Source organism: Vulpes vulpes, chromosome 15 (assembly GCF_048418805.1).
Source record: "Vulpes vulpes isolate BD-2025 chromosome 15, VulVul3, whole genome shotgun sequence".
Taxonomy (NCBI): Eukaryota; Metazoa; Chordata; class Mammalia; order Carnivora; family Canidae; genus Vulpes; species Vulpes vulpes.
In genome coordinates, this window is record NC_132794.1 from 109,474,242 (window position 1) to 109,493,013 (window position 18,772).

At 55.0% G+C, this 18,772-nt stretch overlaps 1 protein-coding gene across 1 annotated transcript in view; it reads left to right on the top strand.

Annotated features, from left to right (window-relative positions):
• The first annotated feature begins 2,340 nt into the window (after positions 1-2,340).
• Positions 2,341-18,772, top strand: part of HTRA1 (HtrA serine peptidase 1) — a 52,242-nt gene continuing 35,810 nt past the window's right edge. The window contains exon 1 of the mRNA XM_072740296.1: positions 2,341-2,858. Within this exon, the coding sequence (XP_072596397.1) occupies positions 2,372-2,858 (487 nt within the window). The 5' untranslated portion in view covers positions 2,341-2,371. The remainder of the gene's footprint in view (positions 2,859-18,772) is intronic.

The window sequence follows — 18,772 nt, forward strand, 5'->3', positions numbered from 1 at the left end:
CTCCTTAGTCCTGGGGGGGGGGGGGGACTTTACTTTCTCTGAATCAAAGGTCTTGGCAGGGGGGCCCCAGCAGGCTGTTAACATAAGAGCAGGAGGGTGAATGGCAGTCACACCTGGGAGATGATGTGATGTGATGGGTTCTTTCTAAAACCTTGGGGATCGTGAATTCTGCTCGTCGGGTATGGCTCAGTTTTCCATTCCTCCCTCTGCTGACTCCTTGATGCCACCACCGGCATGGGTTCCAGTGGCAGGGTGGTGCCATCTTCCTTCCCTGGCCTCTGTGGCTTGAATTTCCTGGTCATTGCATTTGCGAACATCTCTTCCAGGTTGTGAACCAACGCAGGAGTAGTTTTGTGGCCACAAACACCCTTGGTTAGTCGCTAGATGCACAGTCACCAGATGTTCCTGGGGAAGGTAACAACCCCGAGGTTCTTAAACAACTTATCAAAAGTCACAGAATGGAAGGCCAGGAGTGGGATTTTTGACTCCCAGAGGGCCTGGCTCTGGCAGCTTCACAGTGTCCCACTGACTCACCCTGGAGAGGAAGAGGGGCATTTTGGGAGGAGGGAAGAGCACGAGCAAAGACATAAAGGTTTTAGGCAGGAGAAGGTAGGTTCCAGAAAATGCGAGCTATTCAGCAGGGGGAGAGTCAAGTGTATGTGGTGGGGAGACAGGGTGGAGAATGGAATGAGGAGGAGGGGGTAACGGGACTCAGTGGAACCATCAGGGACTTGTCCTCTGTTAGGGAAGATGCCAGGAGCCGCACCCAGCATCGCAGTTTTACTTTTAATCTATTTCACTCCAGCGGCTTGGCTGGAGGGTAGAGGATGGGGTCTGGCTTAACTGGTATGTAGTGTGACCCTGGGGGAGTCACTTCTTTCTAGGCCTCAGTTTTCTCATCTTTAAAACAAGACTATTGGACAAAAAGAAGTTTTCGCCCATTTATTCATGATCGCAGGCCGCCTTAATTTAGGGCTCGCTGGACTACAGAGGGTGCCTATTGGCTGATCAACTTTGTTCGTTATTTTCCTCACCGCTATGCACCCCCCTTTCGGGGTAATCACAGCTAGCAGCCACCCAGCGCCCCATCAGCGGAGCTGCACCCTCTCCGGTGCCCAGGGTTGATTGGCTTCTGGGTCAAGGTCTCTCTTTCCACAAGGATGAGGTTCCGTCTTTAGGAAAATACTTCCCTAATATCTCTCTCAAGCTCCGCACTGCCCAACCTCCTGTTTCCCAACTCCTGGTCCCAGGCGCCCCTCTGGACCCTGGACGCCTGCTTGGCTCTCATTTGGGAGGTGCTGTGGGCGAGGGCGGTTATAAACATTTGGATCCTACTTCTTAAAACTATTTTTATTGGAAAAATATCGTGCGCGCAAGGGAACCACCCAAATACAAAAAAAAAAAAAAAAAAAAAAAAGGTGCAAAAATCCTTCAGCGTCCTGCGCACCCTCTCACACCTACTCCACCCCGCGCACCCGCCCTGGGGCGTCTCTGCCTGGGCAGGGCGAGTGCGAACCCGCCTCCTCCTGGGTCCTCACATCGGCCCAGAGGCCGCCGCCCCGGGGGCCTGGCGCCACCAGGGCCCCAGGATCCACCTCCGGAGTCGCCCCGGCTCCTCCAGGTGATGCCTCGACTTGCATGTGTCCGAAAGGACGCACCGAGGGCTCTCAAGCGGAACATCAAAGATGAACCCTTTTGCTTAATAGCAACGTTTTCGGGTGGTGATGCACGTGGTGCAAAACAGGCGGCGCCGAGCCCCGTCTCACCAGGGCCTCCCCGGGCCTCCCCGCGCGTGCACGAGCACGCGGCGCACCCCTCGCTCCTCTCCAAGGGAATCCAAGGGAACCACGAGCGACTATGTTCTGATCACTCTGCTCTCTGCTTTCTCGTCACCGCGGGTCGGGGCGCTGGCTTCCCGCCGTGGCCACGGTCGCGCGTGCCGGACACGGGGGTCGGGGCCAGGGGGGGGCCCGGCCGCCTCCTGCCGAGCGCGTGGCCAGAGCCCCGGGGCCGGCCCGGGCGGCTCCCCGGTCCCCGGTCCCCGGGGGGACTTCCTCGCAGTGTTTTAAGCTTGAGGCTCGCGAGCGGCGCGCAGGGGACCCGCGAGCGGCGCGCAGGGGCGCGGACCCCGAGGGCGGACCCCGCCCGCCCCGCCCCCGCCCTGCCCCCCCGCGGGCGGTCCCCGCCCCCGCCCCCGCCCGCCATCCGGCCCCCCCGCGCCCGTCCCGGGGCCGCTCGTCACCGCCGCGGGGCCAATGGGCTGGGCCGCGCGGCCGCGCGCACTCGCAGCCGCTCCGCCGCCCTCCCGCGCTCCGCCCGGCGCCGCTCTCCGGCCCTCGCCAGCCCGCCCGCCGCCGCCGTCGCAGCCGCCATGCAGCCCCCGCGCGCCCCGGGCGTCCCGCCGCCGCTGCTGCTGCTGCCGCTGCTGCTCCTCGCGGCGCCCGCCCCCGCCCCCGCGCAGCCGTCCCGGGCCGGGCGCTCGGCCGCCGCGGGGTGCCCGGAGCGCTGCGAGCCCGCGCGCTGCCCCCCGCCGCCGGGACCCTGCGAGGGCGGCCGCGTCCGCGACGCGTGCGGCTGCTGCGAGGTGTGCGGCGCGCCCGAGGGGGCGGCGTGCGGCCTGCAGGAGGGCCCGTGCGGCGAGGGGCTGCAGTGCGTGGTGCCCTTCGGGGTGCCCGCCTCGGCCACGGTGCGGCGGCGCGCGCAGGCCGGCGTCTGCGTGTGCGCCAGCGGCGAGCCGGTGTGCGGCAGCGACGCCAGCACCTACGCCAACCTGTGCCAGCTGCGCGCCGCCAGCCGCCGCGCCGAGAGGCTGCACCAGCCGCCCGTCATCGTCCTGCAGCGCGGCGCCTGCGGCCAAGGTACCGCGCCCCGCGCGCCCCCTCCCGGGCCCAAGCCCCGCCGGCCCCGGCGAGCACCGCGCCCCGCTCGGGGGCCGACTCCGCGCGCTCCGTCCCGCGGCGAGACCCCCCCCCGCCCCGCCCCGTCCCCGGTCCGTCCCCGTCCCCGACCCCACGGGCCCGGCCGGCTGCTCGGTGTCCCGCGGGGCAGCTCAGCGCGCCAGGGAACGGGCCGAGCCAGACAGGAGCGCGCGCCTGGAGTCGAGGGGGCCGGGGGCGGGGGGGGCTGGTGCGGGAGGCGCTGGACCGCGAGCACCCGGCGCTGGCGCCCCTCCGGCCGCTCCTCCCCGCCCGCGCCCGCGCCCGCGCCCCTGCGGCCTCCCCGGCGACCCCGGGCGCCCGAACGCGACGGCCGCGGTGCTGCGGGAGCTCCGGGCGGGCTCGGGTCCAGCCGCGCAGACTTGGCCGCGCCGCCGCCCGCTTCCCGTGCTCCGAGCCCGGCCTCCCAAACTGAAAGTGCTTTGGGGGAATAAGCCGAACGGGGACTCTAGGGGCTGGGAGGCGGGTGAGGGATGCAGAAGTGGACCCCTCCGCCGTCCTTTCGCATCTTTTCTGTACCAGCCAGACTGTCTGGGTCGGGATGGGGCGAGGGGTGGGGAAGTTGCCTCTCTCGCGGGACCTTCCCGAGGGATGCTTCTCGTCCCCAGCCCGGGGACCTTGTGGAAAACAGTACGGAGTTCAGCTGCGGCCAGTCCAGAGGTGCAGGGCCGGCCGGCCCCTTGGCTGGTGCACTTGGCCGCAGCCTCCCGGCACCGGCAGTGCCTGGAGAGGGGGAGAGGAGCAGTGCATGGAGAAGGGGAGAGAGGCAGTGCATGGAGGGTGGAGAGGGGCAGTGCATGGAGGGGGGCAGTGCACAGAGAGGGGCAGTGCATGGAGGGTGGAGAGGGGCAGTGCACGGAGTGGGGAGAGGGGCAGTGCATGGAGAAGGGGAGAGAGGCAGTGCACTGAGAGGGGGAGCGAGGCAGCGCATGGAGGGGGGCAGTGCACAGAGAGGAGGAGCGGGGCAGTGCATGGAGGGGGGCAGTGCACAGAGAGGGGCAGTGCATGAAGTGCAGAGAGGGGCAGTGCATGGAGTGGGGAGAGGGGCAGTGCACAGAAGGGGGGAGAGGGGCAGTGCATGGAGAGGGGGAGAGGGGCAGTCTCTCCGGGCACTGGTCTGGGTTTTCTCTGTTGGAATAGAGTCCAACATGACCAACTAGGGCCTGGCACAAGTTGGCTAACACAGGGAGAAAGGAGCCAGAGTTGTGTAGGAGAGATTGGAGGTTGTGTGGTCCAGCAACAGGGGATGGGGAGCCCAGCCTCTGCCCTCAGAAGGGAGCCCAGTTAGGGGGTGCAGGAGACTTACCCTGGAGAGAAATGATCCCCACAGGGACTGAGGTATGGGTGTGACAAGGCACAGGTATGTGTGTCCCAGTCCAGGTGTTACCCACGTGACTTCACTTGGCTTTGCAGGCTCATGAGGAGAGGGCTTCTGCTATCAGCCCCTTTCATAGTTAGAGGAACTGAGGCTCAGTGGCTTGCCCAAGGCCACTCAGCTGGAATTTGAATGCACACCACCTTACTCCGGGCCAGCCCAGTGCCCAACCCCAAGGCTGAGGAACGGAGGCCAGGCAGGGTGAAGGAAGTTTCCAGAGGGTCGGGAAAAGCATTCCAGGCAGAGCGGGGAACAGCCTGGGCAAAGCCTGAGACTTGCTTGGGAGCTGGCAGATAGATTGATGTGGCCGGGGCATTTGGAGAGGGCGGTGAGAGTGGCCTAGGCTGGGGGCACAGAGCCGCAGCCCCGGAGAGGCCAGCTGTGCTATGTACTGGGATGTTCTGTTCTCGGTCCCCGGCAGCTTACAGAAATCCCAGTGTGTGGGGCGCCTGGGTGGCTCAGTTGGTTAAGCATGTGCCTTCGGCTCCAGGTCATGATCCCATGGTCCCAGGATCGAGCCCTGCATCGGGCTCCCCGCTGAGCAGAAGGCCTGCTTCTCCCTCTCCCTCTGCTTGCTGCTCTGCCTACTGTGCTCTCTCTCTCTCTGTCAAAGAAAGAGAGAGAGGAAGGAAGGAAGGAAGGAAGGAAGGAAGGAAGGAAGAAAGAAAGAAAGAAAGAAAGAAAGAAAGAAAGAAAGAAAGAAAGAGAAAGAAAATAACAGAAAAGAAAGAGAAGTCCCAGTGTAGGACTAACCTAGCAGCGGAGCACAGAATGCACCAGGGAGCAGAGTCAGGGTCACCGCAATAGTCTGGGTGTGAGGTGACGACATTAGGAAAGCAGAGTGCATATTTTTGTCGAAAACAAGCCAGCTTGGGCAGCCCGGGTGGCTCAGCGGTTTAGCGCCGCCTTCAGCCCGGGGCCTGATCCTGGGGGTCCCTGGATCGAGTCCCACATCGGGCTCCCTGCGTGGAGCCTGCTTCCCCCTCTGCCTGGGTCTCTGCCTCTCTGTGTGTGTCTCTCATGAATAAATAAATAGAATCTTAAAAACCACACAAGCCAGCTGTTACCGTGTGTAGTCTCACTGCCCGGGGTCCCGAGTAGCTGGCAGCAGCTGAGCACCTGATTTATGGCCCGTGAGGTGGAGTCACTTAGTGAGCTGCGGACTTGGCAGAAGCTTTGAGTCGCCTTGGGGAGAGGAACGCGTCCTTGCTCCCAGAGAGCCGGTGGGGGGACAGCCTCGGGAGGGTGAGTGGGCAGGCCCGAGAGGAGAGACAGAGGGGCCCGGGCTGTTCTCACCCTTTCCTCTCTCTGCAAATATTTCCTGAGCTGCTGGGTGTTTCCGTCTGCCCGGCCCCCAGCAGGCACCTGTTAGGTAGGTGGGTAGATGGTGAGTGAGCGCTTCCAGAAACCAGAGACGCGGGGCCCTGCAGACTTCCCTTCGTGGAAGGCTTTGGCCTTGCCACCCCTTCCCACCAGGCTGTACCCCCTTGGCTTCCCAGGGGAACCTCTGAGGACCGGGCCCGGGAGCCAAGACTTCATTCAGTCGAAGCCCTGCCTGTGAGCAGGTCACTTGACGTCATTGTTGAATGAGGTGAATTGGCTGCGTGCTCTGGCGGGGAGGCTGGCAGGGCTGCTGTTTTCCCCGAGGTGGACACAGGAGGCCTGGAGTTGGAGTGAGCCAGGCCGGGATGTGGGGAACGGGCTCCCGAGGCAGGAGCACGTCCCATGATTTCCAAGGGAGGGTTTCCCAGGAGGGGAAAGCGAGGGAGAAGGGAGCAGGAAATGCCAGCAGACCAGAGGGCCCTGGGCAGTTGAGCAGCTTTTTGGAGTCATGGTGCATCTTTGGAGGGCAGAATGTGTCACCATTTGAAAGAAAGCCCTTTGGGGTGCTTGGGTGGCTCAGTGAATTGAGCATCTGACTTTGGCTCAGGTCATGATCTCAGGGTCCTGGGATTGAGCCCTGCATCCAGCTCCCTGCTCAGCCGGGTGCCTGCTTCTCCCTCTCCCTCTGCCCCTCCCCACTACTTATGCAGGTGCGCTCACGCTCTCTCTCTCTTTCTCAAATAAATAAAATGTCAAAAAAAATAATAAAAGAAAGCACCTTTATCTGTACACCGTTTAACAAAGACTTCAGACAACGTCTCCTGAAAATGGTTCTGGAAATCAAGGCAGATCCTCTGTTTCAGAAATCAGTGCTGCTGTCAGGATTTGGTTGGGAAAGCGTCCAATTCTCCTGGAGAACAAAGATCTCTCCTCTTCCACCATTAGCGGTTTGGATTAGTTTAAAGCAAAAACTCTCAACTGTCAGGAAATTATAACAAAGAAAGGAATTGGAATTAATATAACAGTGTAGTAATAAAAGCTAGTGTATATTTAGTGTTTGTTCTGTGCCAGACATATGTTAACTCCTTTTGACCCTCCTAGAATTGCATTAGGTGTGTGCTGGAATCTTCCCTGTGTCCTAGCTGGGAGACAGAGTCACAGAGAAGTTCCTTGTCCAGGACTTGAACCCATGTATCTGGTCCAGGGCCCATTCATAATCACCATGCTGTACTGTTGACAGAGAAACTAAGGTTATACGCCAACTTCAGCTAAGCCGCAGCTAATAGCTGGAATAAACAGTGCTCCAGATGGCCATGGCCTTGAGATGAAATGTAGGACACCTCCCAGCTCTCATTCCACAGGCACGGGAGTTGGAGGACACGGTTGTCCCCGGTTATCATCAGTGCAGCGCTTGCTGCAGAAAAGCCAAAGAGCAGAAGGGGCTGGAGTCAGGATGTTCTGAACCAGAGCCCCAGGCCCCATACTGCTCTTGGGGGGAGAAAAGCCCCTCTGGATTCCCAGACATTGCAGAAGACTAGCCGGGATGTGTAGCGCTGCAGATCTCTGCCAGAAAGCGGACAAGAAGCCAGGAAAGAGGCCTGAGAAAGACATCCCCAAAGCAGCAGGCTCCCCCTACGGGAGAGCCCACCCCACCTGAAACAGCAGCCCAGACAGGCCTAGAGCTCTCCCATCCTGGTGCTGGCACCCCTGCCCCCAGGCCTGATGAGGGAGGGCCTCTGAAGGTGGGGCCTGGCTGTGCATTCCTGGAGAAGAACCACCGGCTTAGAAGAAAGACTGTCTTTTGAACAGTTTATGAGGCTTTGCTCTCTCTGCTTGGTTATTTGCTTTTATTCTCTTGTCGGCTTTGCTAAAGAGTTAAAATATTAAGGTTTCACAGAAGTAGTAAGTTAACAGTTTCGAGAGCCAAGCATTTGAGTAACTTCATTCCATCCAGAAGAGCTGTAAATAGGTTGCATTAGAGCTTAAAATAACTGCATTCAGTAAGTGATTATGGTGGGGACCATGAGCTAACCATGGTCAGACGTCCGACAGCGTCCGGACGGCAAGGCTGGATTCTGAGTCCATTTGGGGTTTATGTGATCCTGGACACAGTTTCATGCCTTGGATTGAGAAATCAGACTTTTCCATGAGCTTACATTTCAAATGAATAAATAGGCTTAGTTTGAAGGAGAAATCAAGTTTGGCTGGTGGTTGAGGGTTCCTTGGAAGGCCAGCTGGTACGGAGGGACCGACTGGCTGGTCACTTCCCAAGCTATAACCTGACCAGGTGACTGGCTCCTAACCTCTCAGAGCCTCAGCACTGAGAGGATTGGACCAGATGATCTCTGAGGTCCCTTGTAGTTGGAGTGATCTGTGATTCTTGTAAGAAAACTAGTCTGAAAAATGGTGGTCACTTCATCCCTGTTTTAAAGGCTGGGCTGAGTTATTTCTTTTCTTAAGTTGTTGATGGGTAAATCCCGGGTTGGCATAGGCCCATCTTGAGCCTGATTCCCTAGTATTTCAACTTTTAGTGGCTGTGAAAAGTCCCTGGATGACCACTGTGGTCACATGTCCCCCCCTCAAGATAGGAGCTCCAGCGAACCTAGTGCCCCTTGCTGCTTCCCAGGGGCTCTGAGGCTGGGCTGCATGGGTCCCTGGAGTGAGTCATTTTACCTTTCCTTCCCACTTCTCTGCTGTAAAAAAGAGGAAGAAGGAAGGAAAGAAAGAAGGAAAGAAGAAAAGAAAGATGGAAAGGAAGAAAAGGAAGAGAAAGAAGGAAGGGAGGGAAGAATGAAAGAAAGAAGCAGAAAACTAATTATCAACAGAGAAACTGAGAAGCGTTGCTGTTCCAAATGCTTTTGGAAAGGCTCCCAGAAGTGGTGGAGAAGTTGGCGTGATCCATTGCCGCTGGGTGACGTGTGTCTAGAGGCACCGATGAGCACCAGCTAGTACAACACAGCACCGGACAGGAGTGAGTGGCGGTGAAGAGGCATGTCCCTCGCTGCTGCCGGGGCCTAGAGTTTAGCTTTTGGAATTAGTGACGTGAGCTCTGTTTCTAAGTTTATTCAGAGCATTTATGGAACGGCTACTGTGTACTGAGAGGGCCCAAATACAGGGAGTCAGAGGGAGTGAGGCCAGGCAGCCCAGGATCTTAAGGAGTTCGTTGTAGGTCACATAATACCCAGCTTAAGGAGTCAGATCACCACTTTCTAAATGTGGGACTTCTTGTGTGTGACTTAATCTCTGTAAGCCTCCATTTCCCCATCATTGAAATAATAATAAAAACACTAGGACTTGCATGCATATGTCCTGGGGTTGTTGGAGGGTGGAAACACCTACTTATATGAAGCGCTTAGAAGTGAATGTGATGCTTTATTTACGAGAACTCAGTCAGTATTAGCTGTAATAACAGTAGCTGCCATCATGCCCAAGGCATCTAATGAGTCAGCTCAGTGGGGGAAGTGTTGTAATGGGCATGTCTTCCTGGGGGTAAGGTGGGCGGGCGGGTTAGAGAAGGCTTCGCAGAGAAGAAAGGTGGTGAGGGACGTGTGTCCTGGGGGCTGACTTGGAATTTGCCAGTAAGTATGTTAGGAAGTTTCTCCGGGGGACGCCTGGGTGGCTCAGTGGTTGAGCGTCTGCCTTTGGCTCAGGTCATGATCTTGGGGTCCCGGGATCAAGTCCATATCGGGCTCCCTGCAGGGAGCCTGCCTCTCCTCTGCCTCTGTCTCTGCCTCTCTCTTTGTGTGTCTCATTAATAAATAAGTAAAATCTTAAAAAAAAAAAGAAGAAGAAGAAGAAGAAAATTTCTCCAGGCAGAGGGACTCAGATATCACCTTGCCTGTCACCCTCTGAACCCCCCAGGCCATTGCTCAGGTATCAATTGACAAGTGTGTGTGACTTCTCTAGAATGAAGAGCTGGAACACCTGGGATTTTACAGATGTTGTCTTGTTAATCCTCCCTGGGGTTTGTGACAGTCAGGAGATAGCAGTGGGAAGCCCCAAAGCCCTGAGACCTTAAATGATCCTTGGTTTGCTTTCCATGTATTGGAAACTCCTCCCATGGAAAAACTTGTCACATCTTAAGGGGAAAATAAAAAGTCTGGGAGCCCTCGGGTACCCTATGATTTGAGACTCCTGAGACAGATTGTCAAGGAAGGGCATTTCATAAACTGTCCTCCACAGCATCATGTGACAGCAGCTGGTCCCCCACCAGCGGCTGAGCCCATCCCCTTAGGCATAGGATGGTTTTGGAGGGCATGTTGCCGTGGCTGGAATTTTTGATAATTTTCAAACTTGAATAAGTCCTGTCTAAGTGAGTCAGAGCCTTGTGCAAGATCTTCAAGCCTCAGGAAACCTCTTTTTCATGAGTTGTGCAATCAGATTTTGAGAAGATGGTAAGCCTGTGTGTGATGAGCTGTTGGTTGGCTTTTCTTTTTTTTCCTCAGGGTCTGGCGAGATTTGCAGTAGAGCTCCCTTTCACATAGTTTCGGGTCAGATTTCACCAGTTCATCTAGCACTTGAGTCATCTCGCACCCTGGAGATGTGACTAGGAGAGCCCTGTCTTTGGTGCCAGTATTCCAAGTGGCAGTCGCCGCTTGGTGGGGATGGATGGGCACAGAGAGCTCTGCCAATCGGGGATGCCCAGGCAGGTAGCTGCTAATGGATGCACAAGAGAGAAGGCTCAGCATCTAGCGGGCACATCTGCTTTTCTCTGGCAGAGTGAGCTAGCTGGTGGGGTGGGGGGTGTTGGGGGTCTGGGGGGCAGTCTTCTCCAAGCAGTGGCCCACAGAGCTACGACCGCTGGGTGCCCTCCGGGAGGGGCGCTGCTCAGCCCAAGTTAGGGACCTGCCCAGGTGACCGCCCATAGCCGGGGCTGCATGCTGGACGCTCCCAGGGCGGGAGTGTGGCACTGTCCTCGCTCCCTGGCTGAGGAGCTAGAGGAGGCTCCAAGCAGTGGGTTGTAACCGTCCAAGGCTAGCCAGTAGGATGAGGCCGGGCTGGGGTTGGGAGCCAAGTCTGCCGTCCTCCCAAACCATCGCTTGAGACTTCTTTGCCTCCAGGGTTATTGAGAAACGTGTTACTTAATCTCCAAATATTTGGGGGAGATTCCAGCTATCTTTCTGTTATTGATTCCTAGTTCAGTTCCATTGTGGGCTGAGAACATACTTTGTATGATTTCTGTTCTTTTAAGTGTGTTAGGGTGTGTGTGCTGGTCTGGAATGTGGTCTGTCTTGGTTGAGCGTTCCATGTGAGCAGTAGATTATTCTGTTGTTGGGTGGAGTGTTCTATAAGTGCCAGTTAGGTCTGGCGATTGATAATGCTGTTCAGGTCAACTCTGGCCTTACCGATTTTCTGTCTGCCCCCGTCTGTCAGTGCCTGAGACAGGGGCGCTTGAAGTCTCCTGAGTCTGTTCTGAAGCCCTGACACCCTGTCTCCTCTGTGACCTGCTAGTGTCCCAGGAAACGTGGGTTCTAGCCACCCCCCCCCCCCTTTGGACCTTTGGGTGAGTTACTAACTCCCTTCAGCCTCTAATTCCTTATCTGCACCATGGGGATAAGGATACTGACTTAGAGACCTCGGAGGGACCCTGGGAGGGTCAGGCTGGGAAGGTGTGTTGTTACCTGGGAGTCTTGGAGCATCTCGGCTATAAGGAATTAGAACCTCTAGCTGGCAATTCCAGACTCTTCAGGACTCCTGGGAGAACCGGCACCAAGCAGTGGAGCCAGAAGGATGGACAAAGTCATATACACCCTGAGGGTCAAGACCTAGGTCTAGGGCCACCTGGGTGGCTCAGTTGGTTAAGCATTTGCTTTTAGCTCAGGTCATGGTCTCAGGGTCCTGGGATTGAATCCCACATAGGGTTCCCTGCTCAGTGAGGAGTCTGCTTCTCCCTCTCACTCTGCCCTGGCTCATGTCTCTCTCTCTTTCTCTCTCCCCAGCACGCCTTTCTCAACATCAGTCTCTCAAATAAATAAATAAAATCTTAAAAAAAAAAAAAAGACATGGATCTCCTCAGGGCATGTTCCTTTGTCCCACTGAGATACCGTAGTTCTTGGCCAATGTCACTGAATTGTTTGCAAGCACTGATCTTCCGTTTCAGGGAAGCCAGAGGCAGAGTCCGCTATCTTCAGCTCCGAGGGAAGAGCACTTCAGTTCAAAACATCAGCAGCCCAATTATCCTATAGAGCACACCAGCGTCTCTTGTAGGAAAAGTCTGATAACAGAAGGTACTGAAGGAAGGGCAAGAATTTGTGACCATCTAGAAGGGACCGTGTACACAGATTCCTTTCTGCGCGTGGGGTTCTGTAGTCTCATACACAGCCTGTTTCCTTGGGATACCCATCACTGGCCAGCCAGATAATCCTTCATCCTCTGAAAAAGATCATTGCACCTCCACAACCCGTCTCTGACTACGGCCTATTTTTTGGGGTCTTGTGGACAAAGACAGCTTCTTTCCTGCAGAGAAATTGGTGGCCATAGTCACTAATGCACTGGTAGAGAGGACTGGATCTCAGAACCTGAAACCTGAGTGTGGAAGGTCCTTGCAGGCCCTGTAACCCAAACCCTTCACTTTACAGTCAGGGAAACTGAGTCACCCAAAGGGAGCATGCTTCTCACAAGCTGCCCCACTCCTCAGTTTGGGGTGGGGGCAGTGTAGACTCTGTCCTGCAGCCCAAGGAAGAGCCCTTGAGGCCTTCCCCCCCATCAGCCGCACCTTCCTGCTGGAGCAGATGAATGTTTGAGACCCGGGTCCACCCCGATTATTTTTCCACGAGGCTGAGAAATGGTGGGTACTTTCGCTTAGTCTCCCAAAATGAGCTAAAGAAAACATCCCCCCACACCCCAACCAAAACAACCTCCTTCAGTTGGAAGATGACCCAAAGGCTATCCATGTAATGACTGATTTCTCCTTTCAAGAGTTCTAAGCACATATTATTAATACCCTTGAACCATAATTACAGTGCTCTTGCTGAAGGGAAAAAAACAACAACAACCCAGTACAAATATCATGGTGGACAGGCCAGATACATCAGGGCCGAAATGCTTCCATGTCTTTTCAGCTGCAGTAAGATTTTCTTTGGGATGAATATACCAAGCTTCCCTCCTCTCAGCATAAAGGCTCTTTTAAATTTCTTTTGCCATACTGTGTAGACATCTTGGGAAACGCATTCATACTTCTGATGACATACTTTATGGTATCAGTTTTTTCAAGTTATAAATATAGTTGAATTACATCACAAAGAAAAACAGTAAAAGAGCCACGATTCTGGTAGCTTCATCATTTCTGTCCCAGGCATTACCAGCGTCCGGTTGACCAGTCCTCAACTTGTTGCTCTTGTGAGTGATACTGAAATGAACATTTTCACGTTCATCGTTATTTGTGTATCTAGGGTTATTCCTTTTGGTAGAGATCAAGAAGTACGATGACTGGATGGGGTGAGAGGGATTTTTTTTATGCCTGTTGGTGTATGCTGCCAAATTATTTTCCAAGATGATCATGTCCATATTCGTTGCCATCAGCTTTAGAATGATCAGCCTCTTAAGTCACTGACAGTTGAGGCAGGCAAAAAGAAATTCCTGAAAGAAATTCTTCAAGATAAATAGAATAGGATGGTATCAAACAAGTCATCCTGCTCAGTAAGTCAATTACCTGGTTGATCTTTGTTTTTTTGTTTTTTGTTTTGTTTTTTGTTTTTTTACTCTTATTTATTTGAGAGAGACACAAGCAGGGCCAGAGGCAGAGGGAGAAGGAGAAGCAGACTCCCTGCTGAGCAGGGAGCCCAATGTGGGACTCGATCCCAGGACTCTGGGATCATGACTCAAGCCACAGGCAGATGCTCAACCAGCGGAGCCACCCAGGTTCCCCATGTGTTTTTATTTTAATGTTAGCCCCTACCTGGTTGATCTTTAAGTTCTTTTTATTCTCAGGTGGATGCTTTTAAGAGATAAGCAATATTTGGGGCAGAATGAGCACTTGAAAAATTTGATTTTACCTGATGATGGAGTTCTGATCATGGATAGTCCAAGGTCGAATGGGTCCTGTGGTTGTTAGTCATCTGGGCTGACCCTAGTGTTTTCCGGATCAGCCCCGGTATGTGAAGGTCCGAGGTCACAAGCTAGGCTGTGACTGAACGTGAGTCCCTGCCCACCCAGCCCCAGCCTCTCCACATTGAGCCTCCCGGATACCAGTGCTGCCCAGGATGCCAGAGGAGACTAGAATGTTTTTGTTTGTTTTGAAAAGTGAAGAATATGTTTATTCTAATGTCTTGGACACATGGACAGAAAAATAACATGAGCCACGTAGATAAAATCCAGCTCTCTAGTAGCTATATTAAATGAGTTAAAAAGGAACAAAAAGGAACAAGTGACTTTTTTTATTGCAGTTCTATTGAGACATAATTCACATACCATAAAATTCACCCTCTTAAAGTGTATGGTTCACAGTTTCCATACATTCTCAGAGGGGTGCCACTATCACCACGATCTAATTTTAGAACATTTTCATCACTCCCCAAAGAAACCCAGTACCCGTTAGCATGCACTCCATACTTCCCCTCTGCCCAGCCCTGGGCAGCCACCAGTCTGCTTTCCTTCCCTATGGATTTGCCTATTCTGGACATTTCCTTTTTTTTTTTTTTTTTTTTTAAGATTATATTTATTTATTTGACAGAGAAAGAGCACAAGCAGGGGGAGAGGCAGAGGGACAGGGAGAAGCAGACTCCCCGCTGAGCAGGGAGCCCGATGCAGGGCTCGATCCCAGGACCCCAAGATCATGACCTGAGCTGGAGGCAGACGCTTAACCGACTGAACCCCGCAGGTGCCCTAGGACGGTTCGTATTAATGGAATCACACAACGTGTAGTTCTGGGTGGCCCGTTTGTTTTGCTTGTAATGTTTTCAACGTAGGTTGCGTGTCAGTGCTTCATTCCATTTTAGGGCCGCATCATATTCCATTGTGTGGATACAGGAAGGCCAGACTTTCTATTTTATCTTCTCTTCCTGGTGGCGAATCCCAATCCTAGCTGAGAAGGTCACTTTGAAAGTCTAAACTGGCGAGGCGGCACTGGCTCCTTCGCTGGGCAGAAACCGGAGCATGGGAGACACGGGCAGCCAGCCCTGATGACAGGAATATTCTATATGGATGGGGATATATGCTGAAAGGGAAAGATCAGGAAATGTGCTTTGCAGGTTTATTAGATCATATAACTTTTCTGGGAGCTGGAAAGGATGTCGGAAATGGTGTGGCCTAGCCCCTCATCATCTTACTGCTGAGGTAACTGAGGCCCAGAGAGAGGAAGTGGCTTGTCTGGGGTCCCAGGGCCCACTATTCACTTCTTACTTGAGCCAAAGATTCCTTCCAGCTTCTGTCAGTATTACACGTTACCCTCATTCTCCTCCTGGGACCCGGAGGATCGTGCTCACATGAGTGGGTAGGGTACAGGGCACTTCCGAGGACGGAGGGTCACATCCCTCCCTGTGCCTTCCCGTTCCCCGTCCTGCCTCCTCCCCCAGCCTGCGCCCCAGGCCCACCCTCCTGGACCAGGGGGCTGTGGGAGGGGACCCAGGACAGCTGAGGAGTGCGTCGCAGGCCCCTGGAGCAACTCAACCATCTCCTCCCAGCCTGCTGCTTGCAGAGCCTGAGCTGCCCCGGCCACTCCAGACATAACAACTGGGGCAGCCGGAGCAGGAAGAGAACCCAAATGAGAAATCTGGGAAGGTCAAGACCGGAGCCAGATGCTTATCAAGAGGAACGTTAATAGTGTTTTTGTGACCCGAGCAGCCAGCCGTTTCCCTGAAGGTAATCAAAGACGCATCGTGCTGGGCATTCAGGAGACTTCAGCGGGGAAAATAAATTGTGTGGTGGAATTGATGGGAAACTTTTTTTCCCCTCCTACATGCAATCGGAGAGGAAAGACTGTGAAATGCGACCGTGCTGACCAAGCGGGAGCATCCATTCACCACGGTGTGCAAGGAGGGACCTTTTCTGCGGGGAAAGGGGACTGTCCATGAAGCTGCAAAGTGATTAGCAATGACAGGCACCATTACACACAGACACATTGTTCTGGAAAAGGCACCTTTTACCAGTAAAGTTGAAGTCGAGCGGCGCTCGTGGCTGCCAGTGCATGTAGGCCTTGGCAGCCAACTGGCCAGGTGCCCCCGAACGCCTGCGGGGGGCCGGGCTCCGGTAGGGTCAGGGTCGGGGTCAGGGTCGGGGTCGGGGTGTGCGCCCCGGCGCCTCACCTGCCCGGCCTCTCCCAGCACCATCTGCCGCTGCCTCGGTCCAGCCTCTGCAGACGGCCCCGCGCGGGGCTCCGTGGACACGGGGGGCAGGTCCGCCGTCTGAGGTCTGGCGTCGGGCGAGCTTTTCCCACTCTGGCCGTCTGGGAGACTGCACCGGAAAGCCAGGGCTGCCAGCGGCGGGAAGTGCCAGTGTGGGCTGGGAATCGAGGCCAGGCTCCCGGGCTCCGCCTCGCCTTCCTCCTTTATTCATGATGAGGAGAGAAATAGGTCACACGGAACAATCCTGAATTTTATGTCTTTATTTCTGTGCCGAAGACACAGAGTACGGGAGTCCATCATTCAATTCCGAGCCTTAAAAAAAAATAAAAAATAAAAAAAAAAAGTAACAGTTGCTACTTGTGAGTTCAGCTCATTTTATTTTATTTTATTTTTTTTTTTTTTTGAAAGTTCAGCTCATTTTAACAAGAAGAGGTCCAAGAGCCTTTGGCCTTGGGAAGTTGGACTCCGAAACTGTGTCTTCCGTTTGGTTCTTCCTTAGCTGTGCGGCCCGGAGCTCCTCACGATGCGCCGGCCTCGCAGCTTGATCGGGGACCTCAGGGCGCTGCCTCGGCCCCGGCAAGGGACACCCCTCTCCCGCCTGTGCCTTTTCTCTGCGAGGCTCAGGAAACCTAATTGCACCGCGGGCCCCCAGCGCCCTGGAATTTGCAGCCGCAGCACTGATTAGAATGGGGGTCTGGTTTCCTGGAATGTGCAAAGTCTCGCTTCTGTTTCTGCTGCCTCCACACCCCAGACCAGAGCTGGTCCAGCCGAGCTGTTGCTGACAAGTGTCCTTGGAATCGAGTGGAGGGGACAGATGATGCTGTGGCTCGGACTGAAGGCGAGAAGGAGGCTTGCGGGGCAACTTTGCTGCTTTCCCTGGGTTATGTTCCCCCCCACCAGCCCCCAGCAAGCAGGCTTGCACACAGGAGGCCCCATCCCCTTGGCCCTACACGACTCATTACCTGTTAGGAACCTGTTTAAATGGATTTCTCGGCTGACCCTCAGGGAGAAAGTAGTGAAAGTTCCCTGTAAGAGGAGGACGCCTTCTGTTTCTCTCCGTCTGGCTCCCGTTACGCAGCCTGCCTGCCTCTCTTTCTCCCGCCTTGGCTGGTCTGGCCTCCTCCCGCCCCTCTCCCGGTCATTCTCGAATTCATCTTGCAACCTCACAAAGAGAGCTTTTCTTAGTGAAAAATCATCCCCCTCGTCCTCCCTGAATGTGGACCAGCACCTCTCCCCAGCTGCTCGGTGTCAGGTTAGTTAACCGCCTGCCACCTGGTCCCGTGTCCACGCATCTGCACAAGTGGGACAGGTGTCCGGCTCTGCTTCGGGCGCCCATGCTCTGCAGAGTTACGGAGCCCCGTTGCAATGCTGACAGCAAAAGGCCCGAGGTGGCAAGCGGCGTGGTGGGGCCCAGCATCAGGCGACAGTGTGGTATTCTTGCCCTCCTGGTGACTGGGCCGTGGCCGGTGCTCCCTATCGGTTGGCCTTGGCCCGCAGCCCTCCCGTCTCTGTTTTGTCTCTCTGATGTGCACCTCCACCCCATCAGAAGTGTGAGGACCTTGGGCTCCGGGCAGTGGCAGTGCTGGGGAAGTAGGAGGAGCATCGGAGGGCCAAGCTTTGGATCAGCTCTGTGTTTGCTCCCTGCCCCCCCCCCCCCCCACAGGCTCCACTTGATCCCTCTGTGAAGGTGCCAGACTGAGCAGAACAGAGCCAGTGGGAGAGCAGGTGATGTGCCAGGGCTGTGATTTCCTCCTGGAGGTCCCCTCTGGGCCCAGATTTATTTACCCAGCAAGTAGCCTCTTGGTAGTTACTTTTAATCTGGCCATGCTGGGGACAAAGAAGTGGGCAGATGTGCCCCTCGGACCATCTGAAGATGAAAAAGAGGACGGCCTCCAGCATGTACCCCCATGTGGCAATACGTTCTGGGGCGTCATTGGATTGCCAGCCTGAATTAAGGCAGCTACTTGGAGGATGGGCCTAATATGGGGGGGCTCATGCTTGGGGTGATAGGCCTAATATGGGGGGGCTCATGCTTGGAGCTGTGGGACGGTGGCTGACGGCAGCCGAGGAGTGTGTCCCAGAGCCCTTCCAGGAGACTAAATATTTCATGACACCCCACTTGGGGCCTGCTGTGGTTGTTTCTCTATTTATAATTTCTGAGCCAGTGGGAACCTGGCTGGCTGTGCTTCTGCTGCTGGCCAGGGGAAATTTCCCAAGGCTTTTGGGCTGGACCTTGAATCTAGAGCTGTGGTAGGTCTGAGCAGGCATCTCAGGGGTGATTGCATCTCCTAGTCATCACGTGGTCGGGGTAGGGGGTATGTCCTGGCCCTTCAGGTGAAGATGGGAACATGTTTTCCATTGGCCTTCGTCTCCAACCGCTGTACAGTGCATTTTGCGCCTTTGCCTTTGAAGGGATTTTATTTCCTTTGTCACTTGTGCCCAGCCCTGTGTGACAGAGGGAAGAGAAAGACTGGAATGGAAATATGAGGGGGCCGGGGCAGAGGTAGGAGTGCTGTCCCCGACTGCCCTCCTGCAGTCCCTTGGCCAGTAAGCTCTGGCTGGCTCTGGCCTTTCTGGCTGAGTTTTTCTTCACATTTCATCCTCCTCCCTGAATCCTGCCAATTGTTGGAACTGGGCTGTGCTATGATTTGTAGGCTTGAAAGGATCAATACCTTTGGTGGCGCTTAAAGTTGAAGCAAGGAGGTGAAATGTTGCAAGCAATTTCTTCCCTTTCTCCTTGAGAGCTGGGAGGGACCTTGGAAGCCACCCAGTTGAGCCTCCTTATTTTATTTTTTAAACATTTTTAAAAGGTTTTATTTATTAGAGAGAGAGAAGGAGAGAGCGAGTGAGAGCACACA